This window comes from Zea mays, chromosome 4 (genome assembly GCF_902167145.1).
Source record: "Zea mays cultivar B73 chromosome 4, Zm-B73-REFERENCE-NAM-5.0, whole genome shotgun sequence".
Classification (NCBI taxonomy): Eukaryota; Viridiplantae; Streptophyta; class Magnoliopsida; order Poales; family Poaceae; genus Zea; species Zea mays.
This window is the reverse complement of record NC_050099.1, coordinates 17,993,364-18,013,848: the sequence shown is the minus strand read 5'-3', so window position 1 is coordinate 18,013,848 and position 20,485 is coordinate 17,993,364. Positions and strand designations below refer to the sequence as shown.

The 20,485-nt window shown below is 43.5% G+C and overlaps 1 protein-coding gene and 1 pseudogene across 2 annotated transcripts; one reads left to right on the top strand and one right to left on the bottom strand.

Moving 5' to 3' along the window:
- Positions 1–10,979: 10,979 nt before the first annotated feature.
- Positions 10,980–18,814, bottom strand: LOC103652895 (polyubiquitin). 2 transcript variants are annotated; one of them, XM_020552478.3, is made up of 3 exons: positions 18,342–18,814; positions 15,847–15,895; positions 10,980–11,796 (listed from the first exon to the last, which is right to left on the bottom strand). In XM_020552478.3, the coding sequence occupies exon 3, from the start codon at positions 11,793–11,795 to the stop codon at positions 11,130–11,132; it is 666 nt and encodes a 221-aa protein (XP_020408067.1). In that variant the 5' UTR covers position 11,796; positions 15,847–15,895; positions 18,342–18,814; the 3' UTR covers positions 10,980–11,129. The 2 variants fall into 2 exon arrangements, with proteins under 2 accessions (XP_020408067.1, XP_008678105.1); XM_008679883.4 differs by lacking the exon at positions 15,847–15,895.
- LOC118476884 (callose synthase 11-like) lies at positions 12,456–13,376 on the top strand (annotated as a pseudogene).
- Positions 18,815–20,485: the final 1,671 nt, after the last annotated feature.

The following is a 20,485-nucleotide window of genomic DNA, read 5'->3' as shown; positions in this document are numbered from 1 at the left end:
ACAGGGAGTTGTAGGGCAGTGTGGGCATGTGGGTATTGGTTGTGCCAGCACAGGACGACGAAGAAGCGATGGTGCACGGTGTGGCATAGATGCATAAACGGGTGGTCAAGTGGCCAATGATGAATGGTAGAGCATAAGTGTGGATGTAATAGTGAGTAGGCACTATGAGCTTAGGCACTGGCAGTGGCATAGAGGTGCTACAAAAGGGTGTGGACAAGCAGCAAAAAGCGAGCGCACAAACTTGGGGACTAGTGCATGGTGGCCAGAGATGAGATATAGGAATGATGGAGTGAGGGTGAGCACATCAGAGAGAAATGGTGGCATATGGTTGAGCAAGTGGGAGATTGAATAGAAAGCATGACAAACCAAAACCACACAATATAGGACAAAACACAATTTATCTAAGCATCTGACATGCGTGGGCAATCACTAGACACCGCATTGGATATGTGAACAATACAAGTTGTTCATGAAACCCTAGGCACCAGACATGTCCGGTGAAAGCACCGATTGTGTTTGGTGCACACTAGATGTGACCATGGTTTCAAAAAGAAACACAATACCAAGCCTTCATAGAATGTGTGCAGTAAGGCATCCGATGCTTTGTCTGGTGCACTAAATATGTAGAGAATTTCATTTTTTTGTCAATAGCTTTGCACCAAACCAAATCCCAATATATTTAAATTGCAAGTAAACATAGGTTAAAGTTGGTATTGGCACCCTCTCTTGAACCCTCAATTTTTTCCTTAGGCTAAATATTTTTTAAGAAAATAGGCAATGAGCGATGGACTTATGGTTATTTCAATAAGGGTTTTGGAGATACATTGAACATTAAATGCATAGAGGCTTCTTTCGGTCAGATTGTGCCTAGAGAAATACAAGGTCTACAAGAAGAATATGAGACCTCCATGGTTGCAAAAACCCTAAGCAAGTTGACATACATCCTCCAACCGATGTTCGTTCAAAGGGAAGGAGTAAAAGAATTAAGAAATCCAAAGAAGTACCTAAGCCACGTAAGCAAAAGAATGTCGATAATGAGACTAAGAAGCCACAAAAATGGATGAATGCCAACAATGAAACTATGGAGCCACATCATTTGATGATTATGTTGTGTTATCTTTATCGTTATTTTTCTCATCCTTTATGGACACTTTTAGTTTTGTGCCAAATCAATTATGTTAGCATTTTTGTGCTGCAATAATTCATGAGTTCATTTTGATACATTCTGCAACAATTCAGTTCCAAAAATGTCACTTCTGACAGGAGCATTTCCAGACACAATCAATTAATAGTTCACAAAGGGACTCATTTTTTACAAATCACACACAAACAATATGTACAAATATAGCCATTCAGTATACAAATCACACACAAACAATCTGTACAAATCTATCCATTCAAGCACATTTTTCTATTGTTCCTACAACAAAACTAAAAGGCACCATTCAGGCTCATTTTTCTATTGTTCCTATGACCAGAGGAAGGACATGTGGCCACTGAAGTTACTTCCTTAGTACTGATGTTCAGCTTGCAACAATTCCCTCAAGTTGATTTTGCTATTGAAATCATTATTCCTGACACACAAAATGCAGAACTGAAGCACAAGCACTACAAAAATGGTGCAAATACAGGCACACAAAAGGGCGAGTAGCCAATCCTCTAGGAAGACATCGTGCCGCTAGTGCTCGCGGTCCTAGGAACCGCCATCAGGTGGAGATCTAGTTGCTATGTCAAAGATGGAGAGGAGCCTGCAGTGAGGATTGAAGGCGGTGATTGTGGGAGGCGGTGGTCGAGGAAGGGCAACAGTGACGCTTGGGAGGCATGGATGAAGGGGAGGCAGTGCTTGGGAGGCGAGGATGAAGGGGAGGCATCCTTTTTGTTGCAGTGGAGGTGGCAACCAAGGGAACACGCCGGGGGCGTTGGCCAGGGAACATGAAGGGTTAGAAGTAGCACCGGTTTTTTCAGAAATAATGCAGGGAGCTTTAGGGGGAAGTGGGGTGTTTTTTTGATAAAGTTTGAGGTGGGAAGGGAAACCGTTGGATGATAGATTGAAGGCCCAAATGTTATATGTGCGCCAAGCCCCCATGTGCACAGGATACTTTGCCTTACAAAGGATATATTCAATTATAAGGGGCAGGTACTAGGACCAAGGTAGGGGTGGGGGAAGCAAGGGATATTACAACAATGCTAGAAACTAAGAAAGCCTAGATTTTGATTAGTGTAGCTCAATGCTTTATATTTTGGAATCTTTAGTGAGTGTCCAGAGAGGAGCTTCTAACTTTAGGATTCTAAATGAGTAGGACATTTGGAGAGTATTTGTCACACCCTAAAATCCCTAAGTTTCAGGATGTGAATAGGAAGAATAAATAATCCAATGATTTTTTGCATAATTTTAAAATTTTGCGAAGCTGTGCATGTGGATTCTAAATCATAGCGATTGACACATAGGGCCCACTTGTCGGAGTTGTCTACTACCTAAAATCTCTGAACTCAGGCATCATGATTTTTGGAAAGTCTAATATGAGGAGGACTCAAAAAGTACAAATATGACAAATATATTAATGTAATAGGAGAGACAAGTTAGAGTCCTGAACAGATAGGACAAAGTCCCAACATACAAGGCAGAGTCATAAGTAGATATGACATGATCGTCCTAATAGATAAAGAAGGCGCCCTTGTAATTATATAGAGTTGGATTTTCATACGACTAAGTTACCAGATTAGATCTATCATGTAACATGCTTGTAATCACCCTTGTAACCGCCCCTCTACTTAGACTATATAACGAGAGGCGGGGAGCCCACGTTAGCGCAGATCATAACATAACAGATCAATATCAACCAAAACACTAGACATAGCGCCTGTTTGGTTCAGCTTATTGCTGAGGAGCTTTATGAGAATCTGGTTGTGGGGAGAAACTGAATGTGGGGAGAATTTAAGTATTATGGAGATTACATATAGATAAATATAAAAGAGTTCATAGGGTTTAGGATGTAGAAAGTGATAGTTTCCTACTATTACAATGACTCGACCGATTCTGTGTTCACGTTGATTTTAAACGGTTTTGACTAAAGTGATACTCATAGAAGCGAGTTGAAAAGCTAAGGGTTTGACAATCTGCAGCAGCTTCTGTTGGCCAGAAGCTGAAAAAGCTGAAACAAACAGGGCCATAGGGTATTATCTCACGATGAGAGCTCAAACCAGTCTAAATCTTGTGTCTCTTGTACATTTTACCTTTGATTCTCGATCTTGTGTCCTACCCCCATAAAATTCACTATAGAGAAATCCCTAATAGAGGGATCAGAAGCCCAACCCTGTGAAGACTGCTTTAGAAGGCAAGTTCTATCCTTGATCACATTATTTTGACCTATATAATATTTACTAGTATGTTCTCACCTATGCATTGCATAGTTAGGTTAACTTGATGGAACCTATTAGGTGATACCTAGTTTTGTTTTCCCTATACCTTGTTTACACATGGTTTTAATTATGTTGGGTATACATGCTAGTGCTTTACTTGGTTTATAGGGGGTGTTATTACCCAGGAATCATGGATAATGTTTTATTGTTGATTCTTTTATATTATTGTGGTGTTTTAATTGTGGTACAATATCACTATATTTAATTAGAACATGGAGCGACAACCCAAGAAAAACAATACAACCAAAATTATGGCTCTAGTCTTGGTTGATTGATTAGGGAAGCTAGTTATGAATTAACCTTACCCAAAAGGGGCAAGAGTGGAGGCATTGCCCATGTTTAGATTAATTCTCAGACTGATTTTCTTTATGGTAGCTTATCAATAGAGGGAAGTCTCTACCACCTCACTCTGAAACTTTAGCGAGTTTTCTCATACTAGTGGATCTTTGTAAAGACCTCATAGCGAAATATTGCCAATACACATCGGAAGTGCTTAAGGGTCTAATCAACCTGATGCAATAAGGGATCATGACTCTCGATCATGAAAGTTCCCTTTGCCCGAGAACATGATATGGATGTCGCCTAGAGGGGGTGAATATGCTAATAAAAATTAACTCAAGACTTAGAACTTTTCTTACTCTACTTGTAGATGTGGATGCAGCAGAATCCAAATTAGTAGAGTAGTCAAAGTCGAATTAAGTTATTTGTCTCCAAAAATGTCCTACACTTCACAAACAACTTAGACCAAAAATAAGAGTAGAAGAAGTGCAAATAGGAATAAAGCATGAGACAAAGAACGAAAACAGAGTCGAGACAAGAGACACAACACATAGCACGCATGACACATTGATGTTTCACGTGGTTCGGCCAAGCCTGAAAGGCTTGCCTAGCCCACGTTGGAGTTAGCCAACTTGGCTTGGAGTCTATTTAAACTCTTCCTCTATTTGCTCAAATCTGTCACCAGGTGGCAGATCGAGGCTTCCACTATGTAGGGGCTGGCTACAATGGTACCGCGACTATTTGCAATCTTCTCAACAGCACTCTTGCAGAGTAACACCATTGCTTGCTCAAGATCTCGCCCACTCTATCTTGCAGCAACACCTCTCTACTCTCCCTTGGCTTATAACTGCGCCAACACACAAACTAGAGAGAAATACACAAGAGAGGGAGATGGGAATGATTTGCAATGAGTCTACAAAGTATTGATGCACTTAGGATCCTTGATGCACTGAATATGGCCACCTATGGGGTCCTTTAATAGCCCCAAAAGAGCCCATAGTTGTTGCCCCTTTCTTGTAGAAAATGCTAGAAAAACTACATTGTTCGTAGGGGCACCGAACCGTCCGGTGCACCACCGGACAGGGTCTACATGCCCCTAGTCCAGGATTTGATTGGCGCCTTCCTTCTACGCTGATAGGCACTGGACAGTCTAGTGCGCCACCGGACCGTCAGGTGTGCTAGCTAGTCATTGGCACCAGCAAGCCATTGGAAAGAGTTGTTGGAGGGGTTGTCCGATGCACCGAACAATTTACTCTTCATTGTCCTGTTCACCGGACAAGTTAGTGTTCATGGTCCGGTGCGCCAGCGAGCAGCACTCTAAATGTTTTTCCTCCATTTCTTCTCCATTTAACTTCAACTTTTGGGAGGACTTACCTATGACTTAGACAAACACATTTAGAGTATAATCCAATTGACTAAGTCATATAAAGTTACCTCTTTCCCATTCTTCTCCCAACTTTTCTGTTTCTCCTCAAACAGAGCCCGGAATGACACTATCTCTACAAAAAGAGTTATAGGGCAAACCAAAGTACTAAACATGTAGTAAAAGGTGTATGCAACATAGTTGAACATCCAAACCTTGCATACTTAACTTTTTCATCGTTTTATCCATTTTGTCCCATTTGAGGTTGATGTTGGACTCCAAACCATCAAGTTAACTTGATTTGATCTAGATTGTCGTCTATGAGCTCCAACACCCTACAAAGGTCACATAGAACATATACAAACAAAGGAACAACCCAAACTAAAGGTCAAAGTGAGCTTAGCTCTTTTGGGTTGCTTCAGGTTCTGACTTTGGCACTACTCCTCCTTCTAGTGACCTTGTTCATTTCTTGAGCTTGATCTTGAGCCTTGTGACTTACACCACATAAGCATAAGTATTACCTCATTGGTTGTAAGTCACTTCCTTAAGTCATGATCCTCGATGCACCATAGCTCTTCTCAACTCGATCAACCATGACTTTGCAAGTCTTCTTCTTCACCCCTCGCTTTGGGTACCTTAGCCTCCTTGACCTTCTCTCGTGCACTCGATACCTCAAAGCTCTCCTTGCCTCCATCCTTGGAGTGACCAGTTGTCTTTGAGTTATGCACACCAAGACTCACATAAGCAATTATCCTTCAACTTTACTTGTGATGTTCACAGTCCATTGTGAATTCAACTTATGTGGACCATATTTGGTTGATACACCAAACACATTTGGTGCTACTTCAAACTATCCAACTCGTTTGTTTTAATTGATTTTCAAGTTCAATTCTCTTAAACTTTTTGTAAGCTCTCTTGGGCTTACCTAACACTAGTGTTCGTAAGTGTGCACCACCACACCTTACTAGACTCTCCTAGATTCAAGTTACGTATCTCATGTGTCCCTTACAGTACAAGTAAAAGAAAATAAAGGTCTTATCCTTACTCTTAAGTGTCAAAATAAATCCATTGACACTTAAAATTAACTAATCCTTAACATTGTTGTCTATTTCTTTCAAAACCACCTATTGTCTTGATAAAAATGCATGAATACCTCATAAGCTCAATCATACATTAGTCACAATAATCTTACGTTGTTATTACACCAAAACTAAACTAAGGCCTATCCCACCTCTATCTTTGTTGGTTTACATGTTTGCACCAATGTATTGGATTAACATCCGATATATTCTAGATGCTTTTACGCATGGGAAATCTTTTATTGAAGTTGGAGATAGATCTGATTTAGTCACCATGCAATGAGCCACATGCATTAAAATGGGGAGAATTCTAGTTGTGTTCAGGTTTCATGGGGGTAGGTATCTATAACCATTCCTTGTTTCGGGGCATCTATCATGCGAAGCACTCAATTTGGTGGTGTTGCCATGTAATATTTTTTTATAATTACATCTTTGTACTAACTACTAATGTGATATAGAAGTTGTTCGCCTGCACTTATGCTTCCGCGGTTGTAGTTGTATCCATTGTAGCCCTGTTAGAGAGGAATATTATATGATAGCTGTGGAGCAGCTGTCTAGCCAGCAACCATACAAAATTTTACATAAGGATGGACCATAAGATTACTTTCGTGAGAAGTGTATGCAGAAATGGATCCCCAACGAGAGTATAGATTAAAAAAATGATTCCAATAATGTTCATAGATATAGGGTCATAGGGATGAGAAAATTCTTCTATATAAAGTCTTAATTGTGAGCAAGAAATTGGAGGGGTTCACTACCGGAATTGGGCTCTTTGTCGAGTGTTTGACGAGTGTGACACTCGGCAAAGAGAGCTCGGCGAACAGTACATCGGCAACATTTTCTTTGTCGAGTACTTTTTATCGGGCACTCGGCAAAGACTTTGCCGAGTGTCACTCGGTACTCGGCAAAGAAAAGCTACCGTCACGAAGACTGGTAACGGAGACGATGCCTTTGTCGAGTGTTCTAGGTGACACTCGACAAAGAGATTACCTCTTTGCCGAGTGTCCGCTAGCCTACACTCGCCAAAGGGGCCACCAGCGGGGCCCTTTGTCAGTTTCTTTGCCGAGTGTGCTAGGAGGCACTCGGAAAATCTTTGTCGAGTGCCAAAGTCACAACACTCGACAAAGAAGCTTTACCGGTGCCTAGATGTTTCTTCTCTGCCGAGTGCTATGACCCTGACACTCGATAAAGAGGTTCTTTGCCAAGTGTTACACTCGGCAAAGTAACCAGTATACACCTTTTTAATTTGTTTTTGCTATTCCATCCAAACAAACAAAAGATATCACATATACATCACAGATATCACATATACATCACAGATATCACAAACACCATAAATCAAACAAGTTCTCATAGCATTACCAACATGTTCGAACACAAACATAAGTATCCAACACTCAAGAAAATAAGTCTCAAGTATCTCACAAAGCATTACCAACATCTAACAAGTTCAGACCGAGTTATCTCACAAAGTATGAACAACACTAACAAAGATAATATCTCATCGAGGTGGGCGACTGGACTGGTGCGAGCTGGGCGATCCATGAGGGTTGTTGGATGCCGCCCCAGATTGTCCCTGCATAGAGAAGAGATTGCATGTGTTATACCAGATGAATATATATCATGAATAACTAGAACTTTGATACTCATAGGAGTATGGAACTAAGCAGGGTCAACTGTAGGGAACAATGGAGGTGGTGGAGCGAAACCCTGTGCGGTGCCAAGGCTCTGCATGTACTGGAACATTTCCGCCATCCTCGCCTCCATCTCCTGACATTCCCTCATCTCTATTTCTAGCTGGGTCTATAATATTCCAAGCCAATGTTATAGTAACTCAAAGAGAAGGTATATAACTCAAGGAACGACGAGTTACAGAAGCACTAACCTTGAGTTGTTGTATGTGATGATGTGAGCTGTCCTGCCAAGGTCGTATGGCTGGGCTCGAGCTCGTGCTCCTTGCTCACACCTGAGAAAGAGTGGGAGTGGACGACGAATCAATTACTCCATCGGCAATCCAGTACCGCCCATGTCTCTTGCCTCCTCCGACTCTCATGAGGACATCAGGGTCGATCTGCTCGGTCCTCGGATCGTATTCTAGCCCATGGACCTCCTGTGCCATGGTGGTGTAGTCATGAAGGCGTCTGTAGACGGCGGGGTTGCTGTATGCCTCGACCCCGTCATCCGGGTTGTAGGTGACGTCGGACGCCGCCTTGCCCTTGTGGGCCATAGCATAGGCCGAGAAGATGGAGCAAGGCTGGCCACCATGTGACGCCGGCTGTAAGAAAACCAATGAGATAGTTAGAAATAATATATAATCCAATGTTATATACCTAAATAAAAAAGAGGGTGTACCCATGCTTCTGCATATTGGCCTAGGTTGCGGCTGCCTTGGTGGTGGGAGAGATCTTGCGTCATCAGACGTCGTTCTCGACTAGCATTGTGCGCCTCGTCCCACTCAGACGAGCACCACCTATCCACCACCTACTCCCAGCATAGAGGATAGGCGACACAACAATATGGAATCATCTACAAAGTAAACATGTACACTACATATCAGAAGATAAAATTAAGGAAAAATTTTGTCACGAATATTAAAGTGTTGTATTTATCTGTAAGTACTGGTTCCTTGTCAATAACATGGTTCGTGTTTGCTGCTTGGTCACCTTCTCCCCAACCTTGGACACTCGACAAAGTATTTTTTATTTTTCTTACCAAACTTTTTTGTGTTATGTTGCTACACTATGTAGACCTACATGTACCATTTTGGCACAATTATAAAATTGTTTGTTATAACTATTAGATTTAGTTCTTTTATTTGAATTTACTCGGATAATTCATATTTGAACTGCAAGTCACTCGAAACATAGAAAATCATGCATGCAAAAATGATATCCATGTTAGGTAACACAAGTTACGTCTGATTTCAGGAGCAGACCGGAATCTTAGAGCACCATGCTCACTAAACATAACTGCGAACTTGTCATCCAATTGTTTAAAAATTATATAAAACACAAACAAAGTAAAAAAATCATGAAACTTGGCCACATGTCATGATATCATATGTAGAGGTTGTGATAAAAATTTGAGAATGTTTCGAAAAAGTTGTGACGCGGTATGTGTCAAAATAAATCCATTGACACTTAAAATTAACTGATCCTTAACATTGTTGTCTATTTCTTTCAAAACCGCCTATTGGTCTTGATAAAAAAATGCATGAATGCCTCATAAGCTCAATCATACATTTCTTTGTTGATTTACATGTTTGCACCAATGTATTGGTTAACATCTGATATGTTCCAGATGCTTTTACGCATGGGAAACCTTTTATTGAAGTTGGAGATAGAGCTGATTTAGTCACCAAGCCATGAGCCACATGCATTAAAATGGGGAGAATTCTAGTTGTGTTCAGGTTTTATGGGGGTAGGTATCTAGAACCATTCCATGTTCCGTCGCATCTATCATGCGAAGCACTCAATTTGGTGGTGTTGCCATGTAATATTTTTTATAATGACATATTTGTACTAACTACTAATGTGCTATGAAGTTGTTCGCCTGCACTTATGCTACCGCGGTTGTAGCTGTATCCGTTGTAGTCCTGTTAGAGAGGAATGTTATATGATAGCTATGGAGCAGCTGTCCAGCCAGCAACCATACATATTTTTTACACAGGGATGGACCCTAAGATGAGAGCGTATAGATAAAAAACGATTCCAATAATGTTCATAGAGATAGGGATGAGAAAATTCTTCTCTATAAAGTCTTATTTGTGAGCAAGGAAACTGGAGCAGGTTGAGGGCTTGTTTGGGAGAAGTGGATTGGAAGGTATTGAGGGCTAGTTTGGGAGAAGAGGGAAGAGGAGGTTAAAATCTCCTTCCTATCTATTTTCCTTGTTTTCAAACTGGCTCTGAGGTGACTAAAATTACTCACTATTCAAAATTGAATAGTAAATGATTAAAGAGTATTGTAGAGCCAAAAATAAATGAAGTAAAATCTTCTTACTATTTAAAATTAAATAGTAATAAGATTTTAGCCCTTCCAATGCTCTTGCTCTCGAATAAGCCCTAAATGTGGTAGGAACCTATCCCAAAGCTCCAGATAGATGGCTCTCCTGTGATTATTGTAATCATAACCTTGATTGTAATAATCCGATAATCTATAATCTTGATTATAATAACTAGCTCGTTCCAAATAAGTTCTAACATTACCGTATCCTTCTCGCCATGTGTTTTGAGGGGTATTCCCGTGCACAAACCAGTATCTAAATTCCAACCAGGGCTGCGTATCCCAAAGTTTGTCCAGAGGGCCATCCGCTCGAAGCCTCGAACGGTTAGGCGGTTCTGGCCGAACACGTTACCATGTATAGGAGGGGGGCTGCAAGAGCTAGGTTTCAATCCATTGACAGAGCCAGACGTACGTTTGATCGAACGAGGAGGCCTAGCTAGCTAACTGCCAAAGAGAGGCAGACTCCTACTAGCATGAGAGAAAATGTAAACAAGAGAAGAGATCGCATGGGATTTGATCGAGCTCGTGACCCGATTTAAATTTGAAACTGGCCTACAACTACAGTTCCTTATTTTGTTACGACAAATGATGAAAAGAATTCGATTCCAAGCCTGGAATTTCAATTTCAATTCAATAACGGTGAAGCTTCATGTTGCTCACAGAATGCAACAATAGATCCTGTATAAACCTACAAAATTAATTCAAGCGTGGTGTTAGGATTCTTGTTACTTGTGTATTTTTCTGAAATGAACTAAAGTGGACGTTTTTTTAGGGAAAAAAAAGAGTTACTATTTGAAAAAGAAAAGAAAGCAGCGTTTTATAGTAACTGCAGATCGTAGGAGACTGTTACCATATGATCTCAGGATAGTTTTACTCATAGACCAGCAGTACTGGAAAGAGGCTGCAGCAATACAATGCTGCTTTTACTGATAACACACACCAATGCACGAAAGAAAGATGACTGATGACCATGCAATACATCAACCTTAGCAGCCACACAAGCAGGGCATCATATGTAGGGTATCCCCATCCTCTATGCCATAGTATGCAAGGGTCTTGCTGCCCTCCAGCTTGATCCCATCAAATATTATCATTTGCTGTATGTGCCGAGTATGGGTCTTCTCATAGATCTTTAATTTGACATTATCGATCGTATCTGACCTCTTAACTTCAAGAGTGACTACCTTTCCCGAGAACATGTATATGGAGATATGCATAGTTCCTCTGAGAAGCATGTGGCGGAGGACAAGGAGGAGGGTAGACCCCTCGGAAATGTTGTTGTCCGCCAAGGTGCTGTTGTCCTCTAGCTGCTTGTTGTCAAATATGAGACACTGCTGACCCTTGGGAAAGCCCTCACTTTCTTTAATCCTTTCCTTGATGTTGTCGATAGTCTCTGAACTTTCAACCTCAAGAGTGATGGTTGTGCCTGCTAGTGTTTCCACTATAAAGATTTGCATCTTTTCTTTGAGGTCAAGCACAGATTTATGTTCGATGCCGTAGTCAGCCAGTGTACGATCGTCCTCGAGCTGCACTCCATCATAAACAAGGTATTGCTGTTCCTGAATCTTTGTCTTCACGGTATGCACGGTATCTGCTGGGTGTACCCTGAGGCATACTGTCCGACCGGTTGAGCTTTTCACAAAGATCTTCATCCTGCATGAGCATAACAAACATAACAGTAATCTTTATAAAAAAATGCACCAAACAACACAAAAACACACAAATTAATTTCCACTTGCAGAAGCAAGAACCCATTAGAAAACAGAAGGCAAGGATAGAAACCTACGACTGAATAAATACAATGCATGTATAGGTGATTTTAACAAGGTGTGGTGCAGTGCAGCTAATCCTAATCTCTACAACTATTATGACCGCACTGTAGACTGCCCCCGCCATCCACTTCGCATGCCGAAAACCCCCAACCACCGCCCCGCCGCCCCGATCGCCGCGATCCCCGCCTGCACGCCCGCATGCCGAAAACCCCAACCACCGCCTCGATCGCCGCGATCCCCGCCGCCCCGAACGCCACGATCCCCGCCTGCACGCCCGCATGCCGAAAACCCCAACTACCGCCCCGCCGCCCCGATCGATCCCCGCCGCCCCGAACGCCACGATCCCCGCCTGCACGTCCGCGTGCCGAAAACCCCAGCCAAGCCATCCCTCCGGCCGCGAACGTCGCGAACCCCGCGCGCGATTCGCAGCGGCAAAAGCTGAAGCAAACAAACGCAAACGGCTCATCCCATTCCCATCACATGATTCCCAACTCAGCGCCGCATCGCGTCACCGCAATCTCGCAGTCACCCCCCCCCCCCCCCCCAAATTCCCATGTACTCCTCTTGCTCCCGATAATGGCTTGATTTCTCAGTCCGCACTCGTCACTGAGGCTGGGCGCTGACGCCTTCCCCGTTTTTGCAGCTCCGCGACCGCTAGCCGTGAGGATGAGCCTCCTCCGCAACCGCCGCGCCGCCGCCACCGCGGCTGCAGCGGCGGCGGCGGGAGGAGGGGGGTACCCGGAGCCACCGGCTTACAACATCATCCCGATCCACGACATGGTGATGCAAGGGGAGCACCCGTCGCTAGTCGCTACGGTTCCCGGAGGTGCGCGCGGCCGTGGAGGCGCTGGCGCACGCGGCGGACCTGCCGCCGCTCGCCCGCGGCTGGGACGCCTTCCGTGCCGACCTCTTCGACTGGCTCGGCGCCACCTGCGGCTTCCAGCTCGACAACGTCCGTAACCAGCGGGAGCACCTCGTGCTCCTCCTCGCCAACGCGCAGCTCCGCGCAGGCGGCACCCTCCCCACCGACCACCCCGCCGACGTGCTGCACCACTCCATCGCGCGGGACATCCGGAGGAAGCTCCTCAAGAACTACAAGACCTGGTGCTCCTACCTCGGCAAGAGGCCGCACGTCCATGTGCCCAGCGGCGGACGCCGTGTCGCTCAGGGGGTCGGCCCTGACACACGCCGCGACCTACTGTACACCGCCCTCTACCTCCTCATCTGGGGCGAGGCGGCCAATTTGAGGTTCATGCCGGAGTGCCTCTGCTACATCTTCCACTACATGGCACTCGATCTCAACCATGTCATCGACCAGTCGATTGATATCGAGACTGGGCGACCATCAGTTCCTGCGGTGCACGGTGTGGATGCTTTCCTTGACAAGGTTGTGAAGCCGATATATGACGTGCTCGAGGCTGAGGTGAAGTTCAGCCGGAATGGGACCAAGCCACACTCGGCCTGGAGGAACTATGATGATGTGAATGAGTACTTCTGGAGCCGCAGAGTTTTCAGGCGGCTCCAGTGGCCCCTGTCACCAGCGAGGAGCTTCTTTATAAAGCCAGGAAACCCCGGGCGTATTGGCAAGACTGGTTTTGTTGAGCAGAGGTCGTTCTGGAATGTGTACCGCAGCTTTGATCGGGTATGGGTGATGCTCATTCTGTTCTTTCAAGCAGCAATGATCGTTGCATGGGATGGCCACACTCCGTGGTTTAGCCTACGCTACCGTGACATCCAGATCCGGGTGCTGTCTGTGTTCATCACCTGGGCTGCGCTGCGCATTGTGCAGGCAGTGCTTGATGCAGGCACACAATACAGCCTCGTGAGGACGGATACTATATTTCTCGCAGTACGGATGGTGCTCAAGGTGCTTGTTGCTGTTGGGTGGACTATCACATTCATTGTGCTCTATGTTCGAATGTGGAATCAGAGGTGGCATGACCGCAGGTGGTCTTTTTCTGCCAATTCCAGGGTGTTAAACTACCTTGAGGCAGCTGCTGTGTTTCTCATCCCACAGGTGCTTGCACTTGTGCTCTTCATCAGGATACTTCTCCTCCCCACTGCCGCCCGGGGTTTGTCGTGCGGTGCCCGTTTATTGGAGAACAGTGCCTGATCGCTCATCAGGTTGGAGAACGGGATGGGACACCGGACCGCGGAGGCCACCGGGAAGTACAAGCAATATCGAGTTCCTGTTCCTCACGAGGCGACGACCTCGCCTGACGGTGACGGCAACCCCAGCAGCTGGAGGACGAGTGGAGATGCGACGCGATGCCTCGTTGGAGACGCACCGTGGCGTGCTGACCTTCACCGCCTGCTGCCGCCGCGCCGTACCGTGATTAATGAAGCATGCTACTAATGATTTTGGGGGCACTGTCCGTCCGACTGTTCCCATGATACAGTTTTGGTAAATAAGACCCGTACATGTAGTACCTCTTTCACGTTCGTACACGGTCCTCCTACGTGCCTTCCTGACTTCCCAAGGATTTGGTGTCCCCAGAAATTGTACCACGCTAGCGACACACGATTTATTTTTTGTTATTAAGGGGCAGTGTACTAAATCCATTTTACATCTTGTCATCTACACGCGAAATCCATTTTTTCTATTGATGCACCTGGATACCAAGCTCACCTATTTTGGTTGGAGTTGGGGAGTTTTAGATAGGAGGAGCAGAGGGTGATCGAGGTGCAGATTAGGATGTGGCAGCAGGGGGTACAGGACAATGTAGAGCAGATGAAGGACAAGCAGACTGCAACTTTGGATGATGTACTAGCATCAGCACAAGTTGATTCGTGCAATACCGATGGTGCATCAACAATAGGCGTGTAGAACTACATATTTTCCATGTCTTCTTTTTTTCATGTATTATGTAGTTTGATGTTCAATCGTGTTGACCCTATTTGTTCTTTTGACAGTCGCAAGTAGTTCGTGAGGCAGCTATGCTCAGCACAAGTGTAAGATGAACAAGCACAAGCTCCGCAAGCTCCAGAAGCGACTTCGCCGCCACACATGAGAGCTCTCTCCTATCCAGTTCGAGGTGATAACATTGTGTTTAGTTTCTCGGATACGTCTTACCATTAGCTATTCTGTATCTAGATAAAAGCCTAATCCATAAAGAATACTTACGTTTACCAATTACTCCCATGTACCGATTGTTAAGGAGTGGAGTAGTACACGTCCTTCTAGGGTCTTTTCTTTCTTCTTTTTTGCGGTAAAATTCGCGTTGTCTATTCAGATGGAACTTACGAGATTGTCCGATACAAGCAAGGTGTGTGTCTGGTCATCTGAATCTGTTTTGACAACAAGGATCCACGTCTGAACTGGACAGGCGTGTGCCAGAACAACAATGAATCAATTTGCGTACTCCCGTTGCAACGCACGGGCACACACCTAGTACACAAATAAGTTGAGAAATCGTAAAATAATAACATTGGTCAAGCCTTTTTATGTACACTGAAGATATAGTAATTAGTGAAAATGCAGTCTCCTCTAACTGCACACAATTTCTACTGGAATACAGTAGGCTGCTAGTGCTAGGCGAAGGCCAAACCGCCGAAGCAAACGAAAAAACTCAAATATTACTGAAGCTAGCGCACACTTACACGCTGAATCGATTTTAATAATTAATTTTTTTTACCCAAGCAATTTACTAAAATTAACAGCAGATACTTTCGTCTCATTCATATTTATCCAATATGAAGAACAGTAGCCAAAAAGCCTACAACTGTTAAATTCTATGGCAAGGACAAACAAGCTTCGCTCATATTTAACAATTGTAAGCGATTCAAACTTGTTTCCCGGAAAGAAAAATGATGAGCAAATATATCGTATTATCGTTCAGATCAACCCTAGCAGTACCTGATATCGACAATATGCGTTTCACCTTAACCCCGCACCAGGAATTCGTAATATGAGAGTACTAGTAGTACGTACCTTGCTTAAAGCAGGTAGGCGTTCTTGCTTCCGGAGAGGCCAGGGAGATCTGAAGAAGTGAAAGAGGTGGACAGGGGAACAATGCAATTTTATAACCACCGCGCGCGACGTTCAAATCTCTCGTCCCAAGTAGTAGGTATCTGAAACGACACGGATGTCTCTTCTTCCGTGCATTAGTTAAAGCGGGCGACGTCTCCCATTCACAATAAGCATGTTAATTATCTAAGGCTATTAAGAGTCCAAAGTATTATATTCTAATATCCAATAAGACGAAGAGTATGATACACTTAGGGGCTAGGGACTATTTGAAACCACCCAGTTTTTAAGAAATGGTTTATAAAAACTGAGATGGTTCCAAATATATATATCAGTTTATGACTCGGTTTATATAAATTAGATTCACAGTTTCTTAAAAAACAAGAAGCTAACTGTACTTCTAGCTAAAAATTAAAAACGATTTCTTAAAAATTATGTTGTTTCTAAACAGAACCTTAAACCCCTCAATCAACAGCTCATGCAGCTTTATCAGAAAACCCCTTGACAAACTACCGGTGTATTTACGGTTTAATCATGATCTAAAGTCCTAGAGGGCTCGCTTGCACACACCTGCACCTAAGATCTACTTGCACATCACTCATTACCGCTAGAAAGATACCCCTCCACAATATATAATATCATACTTATATGTTTAAACTAGTTAATTAATGTGATATCGTGTTTATAAGAATGCACTTAAACATTTTTTTGTGCCATAACCTAAAATATCATACCAAAATAGTATCTTGAATCCTTGATTAAGATACAACTTGCCACATCAACAAAAAAAATTCTTATGTGGCATTTCATTAATGAGCATGACGCTATCCATTGAAAATAGCTTAACCCCTTCTACCATGTTATCGTGCTAAGAGCAAGGAGAATAATGTAGTCTACAACAGGCTTTATAATGTTACTATACCATATATAACCAATTAAGTTTAGTTATATGGTAACTCTCCCAAAATACAAGTTGTACATTTAATACTTAACTCACTCTTTAAGGCATGTACAACCCTGAGACAGTGGAACAGTCTTTTAAGTAGAAGAGACAACAAAAAAACTATATGGTACAGCCATGAGCCCCTGAATTATAAATGAAGTTAATAGACAATGCGTATGGAGAATCGTGTAGAGGCATACTTCTATCGTGAGAAGATATTCCATGGAATTTGATCGAGCTCGTGACCTCGACGATGGTGATGTCCATGGGTTTCGCTTCCCCTCTTGAAGGTGTCGTGTTCCTCATGTCTTTTAAGGGCAAAAAGCCAGTCCATCTCAGACATGTGACGGTGGCGTCTTCGACGTCACTCCCTTCCTAAAGGTGTCGATATTGAAGTTCGTCTTGGCCATGACGTCGCCTTCGGTTGATGATTTCGCTTCTTGACGTCCGGTCAGCGGGTAGAGTAAGGGACTTGCAACGTGAAGTCGGAGCTGCTACGGTAGAGGATGTGGTTCGGCAATGATGACATGTGATGAAGCCTCTTCTTTTTGGATTGAATTGTTTTGGAGGTTAGGCATAAGCCGGGAGTGGGCGGAGGATCAAGATTGGAAGTTGGAGATGCTCTTTTGTTTGAACTCGACGACAATGACCTGTTGTGACCTTTCTCTTCGGGCCGTCTGCCTATTTTCATTTGGATCTAGGGTGTGCCCTGGGAAGTCAAGGTTGTTGGATGCTTTGCAATCATGCTCGGCAACGATGTCTCATGGCAGTTTTGTGTGCTCTTCCGTGTTGCGTTGGTGGGTTAGCCTTTCGTGTGTCTAGTGTTGGCTCCACGTTGGGCAACCTTCTTGTACTACAATTTTTTCGTCTTAATTAAGCGCCAGAGCTTCGGTCTCTACTTCAAAAAAAGTTATTAGAAGCCAACATGGAGATTATTTGTTATGTAACATATAGATTTTTAAGTGTTTGAGTCATTTTTATATATTTAACCAAATTTATATAAAACATAAATACTTATGAAACTAGACCAGTGCATATGGTGTAGCAAATAATCTATTTTTGTGTCTACATTTTGACTTTTGTTTTCATAAATTTGATCATATCAAATTAAAAAAAAATCGACTTATGCTTTGTTTGGTTCCTAGAAATTGAGTGGAATTGAAAAGTAATCTAGTGATAAAATGAGAAGGCACATTGCTTGGCATGGAGAAGATTGATCCTACAGCCTCGTAGCTGCATCATGTGGAGATACGAGGAAGGTCGGTGGGTGTGCTTGGCTAGCAACGTGAAGTCCTACAGGCAAGGGCAAGCCGCACGCATGCGGAGTCCTATAGGCAAGGGCAAGCCACACGCATGGGGAGTCCTACAGGCAAGCCGCACGCAGTGGATCAAGACTGGGGCTGCCGCCTTCGGTGAATTGGGATGGCCAGATGGAACCCTAGCGACCCACATGGCCGGATGGAATTCTATTTTTGGATCCGAGAAGAAGGGAAGTATTAGAAGCGGGCCGACTCACCGTCCTGGCCACCGAGGCACTCGACGGCCTTGACGAACTGCCGATGCAGCTCCTCCGTCCACCACAGGCGGGCGTGCGGCGCTCGGCGCAGGCGAGCTTGCGGCGCTCGGGCGTGCGGCACTCGGTGCAGGCGGGCTTGCGGCGCTCCTCCGTCCACCGCAGACGAGTCCGAGGAGGAGGCGGCACGGGCGTGTAGCGCGGCGCTCGGGAGGAGACGACGCTCGGGTTGAAGAGAGGAATTTGTTTCCTCGTTTTAGGTTAGGAAAGTTTTGCAGGCTTCTAATTCCAGCCCAAGAAATGGATGGAAAGTTAGTTTCCAATTCTATAACTTGCCAAACAAGTCAGCCCAAGAATTAAATTCCAATTCAAACCAATTCCAATCAAACAAACGGACCCTTAGGTCCCGTTTGTTTCCTTTCATTTCAAGGAATTGGAATCTTACTAATAGAATAAGCTATTTTTTTAGAATGTGACATTCCACCACTTTCCAAAGTTATCATATAAGCCTATCTCAAATTCATGGGGTGAGAGATGGAAATTGATTCTATAGATTTACATACTATTTTTCCGATGTACAACTTATAGCACACTCATCTACTTGCTTCGCTATAACATAAATGTAGTATATAACTATCTCTCTCATATGATTTAGAATAATATACAAATATATTACATATATAAATATATAAACTTAATTAGTTTTGTCTAAATTATAATTATCAAAATGGAATTCAATTCCAACGAAACAAACGGGGCCTTAGAGTATTTTAATAAGAAAAGAGTTAAACTTGGACCTTACTGATCTAATACAGCCTTCATCTAGGAAACAAACAACCCCTTAGTTAGAAGGAATAGATAAAAAAATAAAGAATTTTTTGGTTCTATATAATAGTACGTATATAAAAACTAAATCCGTTTATAAATATATGTTGCTGTTTTTTCAAAACATTGACTACTTGTCTTATTAAAAAAGCGTATCTTATTAAAAAGCGTAGGTTATTATTTTATCATGATTTGTTTTATCAATTAAGGTTGTTTAAACGTGACTTGAAATTTTATATTTTTTGAATAATACTTTTGAATAAGCGAATGGTTAAAGTTTTGAAAAAAAACAACGACGTCATATATTTGTGAACTGAGAGTATTATTTTTGAAACCTTATAAGAAAGAAAAGAGTGAACGATACCTGAGTGAAAAACATGACATACTACAGTCTTTCATATAAAATCTAGTATAGTATTAGATATCTATCCAATGGATGACAGGTGTAAAGTAAACCTTTATATCCCAAACACATTCAGCGCTAGGAAATAGTCCTCGAATTTTCGGGTCGGTTTTTTCCCCTGATTTTAGAATTTCAGGTGTCTAAAAACAATATTCAAAATAGACTGTCTAGATGCTATGTCTAAAGTTTCGGGTACTCATTTTTTTTTGGGATCGGGTTTGAGTGGTCTGTTCTATCTTAATAATCCCTCCGTTTCGTTTTAGTTGTCGCTGAATAGTGTCGACAACTAAAAAGAAACGGAGGGAGTAGTAATCACCATGAACAATTTACTTCTAAACTAAACAATAGTTAGTCATTAGTGACATTGTCGGCGTTTCGACCCCGGGAGGTCCCTGGACCGACGAGTAAATTGTCGCTGCGTGCCCAAGCCCAGATGGGTTGGCGCGAGACGGGACACGAAGGGGAGAGAAAACCGCGGCTCCATGTTATCCTGCGTCAGAGTGGGTGCGCTTGCAGTAGGGGTTTACAAGCGTTCGTGAGAGAGAGAGAGGAAGAGAGAGTCCCGCGCGACCACCCTCTTCGTATGAGGGCCATGTCCCTTCCTTTTATAGATGCAAGGAGAGGGTCCAGGTGTACAATGTGGGTGTAGCAATATGCTAACGTATCCGGCAGAGAGGAGCCAGAGCCCTATGTACATGCCAACGTGGCTGTCGGAGAGGTGCTATAGCCCTGTGCATGCGATGTCGTGGCCGTCGAAGGAGCGCTTGAGCCCTGTAGAAGCACAGCTGTCGGGGCTGCTGGGACCTTGCTGACGTCTCCTTGCTTCCGTAGGGGGCTGAGAACCACCGTCGTCGTGGACGCACGCGGGGAGCCATCATTACTTGTTACCGGGGCGAGCCTGGATGGGACGCCGGTCTTG

Bases quoted from the DNA above. Each gene is read 5' to 3' on its own strand.
- LOC103652895 (XM_020552478.3), bottom strand. From the start codon at position 11,795: ATGAAGATCTTTGTGAAAAGCTCAACCGGTCGGACAGTATGCCTCAGG.